Source organism: Emydura macquarii, unplaced genomic scaffold (assembly GCF_026122565.2).
Source record: "Emydura macquarii macquarii isolate MOO-44397 ecotype Brisbane River unplaced genomic scaffold, CSIRO-AGI_Emac_v2 contig_2429, whole genome shotgun sequence".
Lineage (NCBI taxonomy): Eukaryota > Metazoa > Chordata > Testudines > Chelidae > Emydura > Emydura macquarii.
The window spans coordinates 151,801-160,917 of record NW_027132566.1 but is presented as its reverse complement, the minus strand read 5'-3'; the positions used below and the strand labels follow the sequence as shown (position 1 = coordinate 160,917).

Below are 9,117 nucleotides of genomic sequence, written 5' to 3'. Positions count from 1 at the left end.
CTTTTAATCGTGCTAACTTCCTTTTCATCATTCACTTCAGTGACCTACCTTTTCTTTCTTGCATGGGCTTAATATCTGTAGAGGAAGTGGCAGACCGGTTTGTTTTGTGTCTGCAGATGATGGGAGCTGTATGCCTGTATTTACATAGAACTTAATATAGCTCTGGCAGTAGAATTCTGTTTCTCTTTTAAGAAATAGTCGTTATTAATGCGTGTGGTGTATGTCTTCCCACTCCCATTTCTTTTGCCTCTTGCTAGATGCATTTTATGTTTAATAGGCGTTGGCAGCACTTGTAGGCCAGTACTGATCTAGCTTTAATTTTTTGTTTATAAAAATATTCTTTTGGGAGATTGGCATAATAAAGTCTCATATCTAGGAATAAAGGTAGCAAGCCCCTTGGATAAAGTGGGAAGTTATTTTGAGAAATAACTCTAACTCCTAATCACATCAGGATTTGGGGAATTGCAGTAGAGTTCCTTACATGTTCTATAGCAACTGTATATTAGGTATATATTCCCCTCCATGTTAATGGAAGAAACAACTGAGTTAAACCTGTTTTGTTTCACATTAGTGAACAATTGCCTTCTGATATCTGTGCATTGTTAAAAGTTACAGCCATTTACAGTTTACCTACTTGGCAGTAGGAGCTGTACATTTTAAATTATTAAAAGACATGACTAAAGCACTTAAAAATACTGATTACTATTGCAGTCAAGATACCTTTGTACAAACCATTAAGGACTGGTATTTGTATATGGCTGAGGAGATTAGCTAGTGAACATTTGGACATGAACTCAAGGAGAAATGCTTAGACTTCGATTATTTGGGTAGAATATCTTTGCTTTATTGAAGATTCGATGGAATTTTGTATAATTGGATTGTAATTGTGAAAATCCATATGATATGGGGATGTGGCATGTTTCCATCAGGTAAGGAAAGGGGAGGATTTTACATACATAAATAAAAAGCATTTTACTGTCTTTTGAGTTGAGCTTCTTCTTAACCTTTTACCTATGGCCCTTCTCGTAAACTGGTCCAAGCTCTTCTATCCACCTCAGCTAGTGGAAAATATATTTTGCCTGATGTACGGAATCATGGCTTGCTAGGTCTCTTGGATTATTGGATTGTGACTTCAAAGCTTTGTGGCTCCAGTGTGGTTATCTTAGATCTGTGGAAGTGTAATGTAATGGTTATTGCTATCTCTACTAGCAGCTAATGGATTGTGCATAGATCTGTGCCAGGAATGCCTGAGTTTTAATCCCATTTCTGCCACTGACTCACTGTGTATGGCCTTGAGCAAGTCATTTGATCTTTGTGTCATTTTAAGCTACATCATTTTAATGGGATAATGATACCTATCTACTTCATAGAATTGAGGTCAGGAATGATTAGCTAATGTTTGCATAGTCAGTGCTTTGAAAATATAAAGAGCTCTATGTAAATACCTGTTACTCATTCTACTTTAGTTCAAGCTATGAAGCCGTACTTTCTGAAACAGAAGGTCTTGAGTTCTATTCCTGTTGCAGGATCTATGTGGTTTAGCTGGTAATTATGCAGTCTGTGTAAGTATGCAGACAAGGATCATTATGGATTGGAATCTAGCTGCTGGTCAGAACTCCTATGACCTCCATATGCTCTCCAGTCTTGTCTGGGAAGAATATGAATTTATTAGCTTGTGTGCCTTGCATACCACTACCCTCTCCTGGACAGAATCAGATTTGAGAATTGAGAACTTGTTTGAGCTTTGGACCTTTGAAAGACATGGGCAAACTTTTTCTTTACAAAAAATCATTTGATATTTTTCAAATACATTTGCTTTGGCTGTGCTCAGGCCTTTTCATCTTCTTTCCATAAATATTAGAGTGGTGTGAATCTTATTGGCATGTGTATGTGACTGTTTGTGAAAAGTGAATTGCAAATACACCAGATTGAATATCTGTGCCAGAAGCATCTGTGCACTCATCCACTCAGTGAACAGAAACAACACCCTGTGACTTCTCTGGCCAGTCACAGCTAAGCAACAGTTCAAAATTTGAATAAACAAGAAGAAAAATTCTATAAGCTTTTAAAATGAATACATATGGAGAAGTGACAAAAGGCCAATGGAGACTCTGAGGAGAGAGATTAAATTCACCAACTAACTTGTTGCAAATTATATGCACAGCTCTGATGCTGTGCCCCTCCCCCCCCCCTTCAGTGCCCTTCACTCCTTGCAGAATCAGGCTTTTATTAATCTGTCCTCTGAAAAAAAAATTCTATCAAATTAACAATTGTGCATGTTGCATAGATGTGGGAAGAAATAACTTATTTTCCTTTGATTTTTATCTTCTGATTTTTTCTGATTTGGGTTAGTGTCTCAACTGACCAATGATCTACAAGTGATCAAGGAACAGTTAGGTTATATTTGGAACCAGTTGAAAAGGAGATGGACTCAGATACAGAGGTAGCTGATAGAAAAACTCATCTGCTATGGTACCCTTGTTCTTAAAGCAAAACTGAAATTAACATGAAAGTTAGGCTATGCAGCAAGGAGGGGGGAGAGTGCTCAAACATTTGAAAGGAGAGGACATCACAAGTTGGGCAGCAAGCATACTGAGATTACTGGTCATGCTGACCAGTATCTCTGCTTCCTTATGGTCTGCATCTGTGTGTATCTAACCTCCTTGGGTCAGGGATTTTTTTGTGTGCCCATAGTGCCTTGCACAGTGGGGATCACTGACCAGCCAGAAGAGCTACAAGCATGTACGCACAGACTCGTACAGTACCCTCTCGCCCCTCACCAAGTTATATGCATGTACTTGGAACATATGCTTACAGTCTAAACTGAGCAGGAAATGGTCATTTCATTTCACAGACAATTTTGAGATTGTCATTTATTTTCCTTCTGACTTGGAATGTCACTAAAATCAAACTGTCACTGCAAAATATTTCAATTGGCAAATTCAGACAAATTTGCCAATTGAAATATTTTGCAGTGACAGTTTGATTTTAGTGACATTCCAAGTTTTAGACATTCCAAGACATTTTAGTGACAGTAGAATTTTTCAGACCAGCTCACTTATGCTCACATTTCAATGTCCTTAGGCACAAATTCATGTCCACTGCCTTACAATGCACGCTTTCTTGTAATTTACCTACCTACCTATCTTGTTCTTATATGGTCTTTGAGTGCCTTATATAGATTTGCCTAGCCATCACAATGCACTGAATGTTTTGTTTAAAATGTTTGATCAATAAATAATACACAATGTTTGAAAAGAGGAATGAAGAACAGCAAAAAGGAAAACCAAGACATAAATAATCGGAGGAAGACCCTGACAGTGAAGTTCACCTCTGGCACAAGCAGTCACAGCTACATTGCCTTTGGTGGAGGTGCCCCCATTTGCTCCAGTGGTGAATTTAGCACTCTGTCATTTTCATTCTCCATGATATCTGTAATACAGTTGATAGTAGAGGGGTGGTGAGGAGAAAAGAGGATAAAGGTGTGAAGGGAAAAAAAAGCCATGGTTGCTGCTGTTTAAAAATTATTCACCCAAATTTCTATGAACTATATTTGAAGTGCCATTCATTTTAAGTTAAACAGAGAGGAATCACTGGAAATAATACACATCCAAAACTGAACAGTCCTCATGTAAATCTGCCAGGATGAAAAACAACTTCTTGAAATTCTGACAATACTGAAACCAATGGGGGGTTTTGCCATTGGCTTCACTGGGGCCAGAATGTCACCCTATTTGTCTAAAGGATTCTCTCTTCACTAGTATCTTTTATTCATGGTGTTTTGGGGAGCTGTGTTTACTTCTCAGATTCCCATAGTTCAGTATATGGGTTGGAAATTACATCCATAGCCTGACTGTGAACATGACCAATCTTTGAAGAAATGTGGATCTGGATCCTGATCTGGACTTAATTGCTTCAAACTGTACATTGAGATGAACCAGAGTTTTACATCCAAACATCTGAATTTAAAACTGAAGCTAGAGACCAAATCTAGATCTGGACTTTGCAGTTGAAGCACATCTCTACATGTGGCCATATTTTATGAAACTCTTCTTACAAAAGCACATACTTTTTTATTTAAAAAAAAAAAATTAAATGTAGTTTCTGATTCAACATGTGCCCATTTCTAGAAGTGGAGGAATTTTCTGCCCAATAATAGTGTTCTGAATGAGTTTATTATGAAAAAACAAACAGGTGATGATATTCCCCCTTGAACAAAATAACAGCTTTGATAATGACTAAATTCATGTGACTTTCCTCTTTGCTCCAAAAATTGTTCATTACACTGAACACTCATTGCACTTGGCTGGTTTCTTTTATTTATAACATAGTTAAGTATCCTAGAATTTTAAAAAACCCAAAATACCCCTGAAGAGTATAAATACAGTTTCCTCTTCATATTTGTAAGTCTTTGGTATAATTAAGCATTTAAAGTGCCATTGTCAAGTTTTATTGGTTTCCAAATTTTAGCTATAGTGCTCATTTTTCTTATCTTTATATTGCTGGCCAAATCCTACCTACCTTACTAATGTAAAAGTTGCTATTGACTTTATTGGGACTACTAACAAAGTGGAGGATGCAGGATTTGACTTTTTATGTGCCAGACTGTAAACGCTTCTCCACATTGGTGAGCAGTTGAGTTGTCTGACGGACTTAGCAGTGAGTTCAGTCTGTCCCTCTGTAGCTATTTCTTTTGAAAGCAGCCATTTTCCTGCTTTTCTGAAGAACGCTATAGTAACTAACAAGGTGTTTTCATGCAGTGGTGGTAGACAAATACATCTGGAGGGAAGCAGATGTCAATGTCAAGCTTCAAAGGGGAACCATGCTGAGACGGAAAGAATTAAAATGATACAAACTGCCTTGAGAATGTCCTTTTACAGGAACAGGCTGTGCATCATTTTGGGTTTATTCCCTCTGCTTACTCAGTGTGAAGATGAAATTCTACCGACTTTGATATGTTGCCATTTGATCTCATAATGATTTAAGCTCCTAAAAGCTCAGACCAGCTGGGGAGTCAGATTGGTAAATTCAGTGAATTTAAAAATGGTGCAGAATGAGTGATTAAACTTTATTTGGGTTCAGATTATTTTAAAATTAACATGAATTGGAAGAAAGCAAAATTGCCTTTCAGCTAATTGGTAAAATCACTTTATTAAATGATACATTTTACATCTCTGGCATGCTCTCTTCAAATAAAGTGTCCTTTGCAGTGAACAAACAGTAGGTAGAAGTGAAAATCCATTTATAAGGCTAGCATAGACTTTTCCTACAATACAAAAATGTAATGTGAATAGATATTTAACTGCAATACAATGAACTAAAATGAAAATTAATTATGAACAAGTAATGTGAACATCTATTTTCTAGTATAACCACAGAAACTAAACTCTTGGTTACATTTGAATATTCAAATTCTCTGCATATGAACAAAGACACCTCTGAGGTTTAAAAGTCAGTTCTAATGTAAATAACAGGCATCTAAGATATTGGGTGTGAGGGCTATTTTCCTCATGTTAACTGAGTAGATCTGTGCATTCACAAACAATCCTATATAAGAAACACTTTACATGAATATTTAGAGCTCACACACAAGTCACATGATTTTGACTGAAATATTTTTGCCAGAGGTGGGATGGAGGAAAGAAAGAAGATTGAAAGGTGCAGAGTGATGCTTCAGAAAGCTCTGTTTGCATTGTAATATTAGTATCTGAGGCCTGATGCTGCTCCTATTGAAGTTAATGACAAAAGTCCCATTGAAATGAATAAGAGCAGTGTGTAAACCTCATTTATTCTCTGGAAAACATCATTCTTATTTGTCAGTATAGCAGAATGATAGGTATACAGTCTCTTTAGACTTGGTTTATTTACAAACCAGTTTCTTCCCCCTTCAAAATCCTAATGCTTATGGCTACCCTTTAGGTTTCATTTAGGAGTTGGCTTAATCTAGTTTAAAGCAGCCAAAGAGCCACACACAGTAATACATAGCTACCTGTATATACAGGGTAATGTGTGGAAGGCAGTACTGCAACTCATCCTGCAACCCTTACTCAGGCTAAATACATTTGACGTTAATTCCATGGACACTTTCCTGAGTAATGGCCGCAGAACTGGGGCTACTGAATACCGGATCAAATTCCTGCTGGAGTCAGTGGGAGTTTTTCTACTGACTTTAGTGGAAGATGAATAAGATTAAGTGGAAAAGCCCAGCTCTGAATAGGATGGTGATGAAAAGTTACATGTATATAAAGATTAGGGTGACTAAATAGTAAGTATGAAATCAGGAGGGGGCGGGGTGGGAGGGGATAATAGAAAGCCCCAAATATCAGGACTGTCCCTATAAAATCAGGGCATCTGGTCACCCTAGTAAAGATTGTAGGCATTCTTTTGGCCCTCATTTTGTATAATTTTGTCATAACATGATTTTTGTAATATTTTAAAATAGGGGCATTTTTTAAAATCTCTTAGGTGTGGGTGTTTTACTTCTAACCACATATTTCCACATTTCATTAGGATGCATAATATTATTTTAAAATGACATACAAAACTGTTTTCCAAATTCTGAAAAGAGAAATGCTTTTTTTTCCCTGAAATTGCATTTGGCCAAATTATTTTTCTGGCATTGCTTAATTCTGTTCCCGGTATAACAACAAAGAAAATAGAAACCGGATAAGAAGGCAGCCTCTTGTAGAAGAAAATTACATTGATTTATAACATGGTTTCTGTGTACACTTTCTTTTTATGCATGTGAATTTTAATTTTCTTTTCAAATTGCTCGTCTTACACTTATAATATTGTTTAAGCATGGATATTAATCTATTTCAGCAGTATCTTCAAGTGGCCATGCTTGATAGATATTTAAAGAACGTCCAACTGAGGATAGTGCAGTAAAGTTGAATATTCATTTTCACACCTAACACTATCTAAACTACCCAGTGAGCTTCGCGCATATGGCTTAGCCACATATGTTGCTATTAACTAACTGAACTGTAAATATAAGTTATGTACCAACAGCAACAATTATTTACCAACTCTCCAAATCCATCAAGACATATTTAGCACTTCAAGAACTTTCTAAATATATGTTGCCTTAACTAGACTCAGACCATATAACACGTATCATAAACCATATTCTACAAACCTCCTGCATATAACACAAACTGTCCTTTCTATATAACCTATCTTGGTCTTCTGAAATGAGACCACAAAACAAAAGCCTTCCAAGTATTCAGCTGCTAGTAGCAGAATCTGTTGCATTAAATGTTCTGCATGTTAAATATTTAACAAAGAAATAAACGTAGTTGTCATCCAATACTTCCATAAGACTGACATGTACTGTTTGCTTATTACAACAGACATTTGCAATCCAGCTTAAATGTAACCTAAATATATTAAATACTTCTCCAATTCATTTTGTTATCCAAGTGTCATATTAGTGGTTCATCATAATGTCACCCTCTTCCCTGCTGTTTTCAAACTAGGCTGGGTAATTACCACAGCCAAAGTTACAATTGAGAGTTAGACCCTAAACTTCCTTGAAATCCCTCTGAACTGCATGATTACATGATATTAACATATGTTAATATATAACAGAGCTTCAGATAAAATGACCCTAGAAGTACTGTATGATCATAGTAAATCATCTTATAATTTTATTTTGCTAAAATCCCCTTTAAAAAAATTCTACAGAGAAATTATATGGTCAATATGCCCAGTAAGCCTTTCCAAACTTTGGAGTTACACTGGAAAAATAACTCTCTCTTAAGCTTGCTTATGCCCAGTGCCTTGGAATTCAGATATTGAATATACCCAGAAATCCTACAGATCCCATCAGAAAATTTTATTTGAAAAAAGCCTTAATATTTCATTCTTTATATATTTCATTAACTTATCTGTAAATGTTTTTGTACTGTGTCCAATTAAAGCTTTTTCAACATAAACTATGTGCTGATTACAAAGTACATCCCAGATGCAAATTTGACCTTTTTAAACAAAACAAAACAAATCTGTGGGCTGGAAATAAAACTGAATCTATTTTAGAACTGAAAGCCCTGAAATATCATGAAAGCTACACCGTTCTACATAGCTTCCTCATTCCTTCAGTTCAGAAACTGTCAGGCCAGCAAGAAGCTATTCAGACAGTCTTTACTCCTCCAACTGGGATCTAATACTGGTGAAACTGGCAGGAGGGAAATAGACCAGGTTCTTCTGCTTTTCATGTTTGACGCCTCCATCCCCTTGGGTGTGGGTGTGAGATGGTCACAGACAGGCAGTAGTCAGACCTGGAATCCATGGACATCATGTCAGGATCTGTTCGGGATCGCTGACCATAATATGCATATTGAAGCTGAGAGCCACACTGGAAAGTGGAGCTAGGAGCAGACATGCTGCTCTTTGGTGGGGATGTGATACCCGATTGCCTCCTTCCAAATGAGGCAAGGCTAGCAGCAACACTTGGGGCTGGAGGCACACAGGAAACCCTTTGTTTCCAATCATCCGGTGGCTCAGGGAGTGTTTTCCTGCGAGCCGCTGATACTACATTAGCAACAATGGATTCCTGAATGTTTTGGGGGCCGAAAGCATCATCCACTAGGCCAAGAGGGGACTTGGCTGCTGCTTCCCAGGGAGTCAATCTCTTGCCAGGCGTGTCAGCTGCTGCTGCTGCTGGTTTGCTGAAGTAACCAGGGCTAGGTAGGAACATCACTGGTGAAGCAGGAGACAGGGCTCGAGAGGTGAGTGACCAAGGTCTCCTGGGAAGTGATAATGAGCAGGTACTGCCTCTTTCCTAGGAACAACAAAACCTCAAATATAATCACAATAACTATCAATGATAGAAACCCTTTCCCTTCACTTCCAAACTAAAGCAGATTCTTGGCAATTGGCATACTGTTTAGCATGCTACTATGTGACTGAGTACAAGAGATTTGCCAGCAGTAAGAGGAACAACAGATCTCTAAGAACATTACCGTGTGCGTGTGCGTGTGCGTGTGCGTGTGTGTGTGTGTGTTGGATAGCAACATTGCAAGCGCCCCTCTACTTCCTCTGCCCTGCTAATGTGCCCTGTCCTCCCTAATGGGTGAGATGGGAGGGAGATTGCTCTTACCAGTCTGACTATATCTA

The 9,117-nt window shown here is 37.7% G+C and overlaps 1 protein-coding gene across 1 annotated transcript in view; it reads right to left on the bottom strand.

Moving 5' to 3' along the window:
• Positions 1–5,128: 5,128 nt before the first annotated feature.
• The window catches only part of SYNPO2 (synaptopodin 2), a 131,160-nt gene continuing 127,171 nt past the window's right edge, over positions 5,129–9,117 (bottom strand). The window contains exon 5 of the mRNA XM_067562439.1: positions 5,129–8,782. Coding sequence (XP_067418540.1) covers positions 8,213–8,782 — 570 coding nt within the window. The 3' untranslated portion in view covers positions 5,129–8,212. The remainder of the gene's footprint in view (positions 8,783–9,117) is intronic.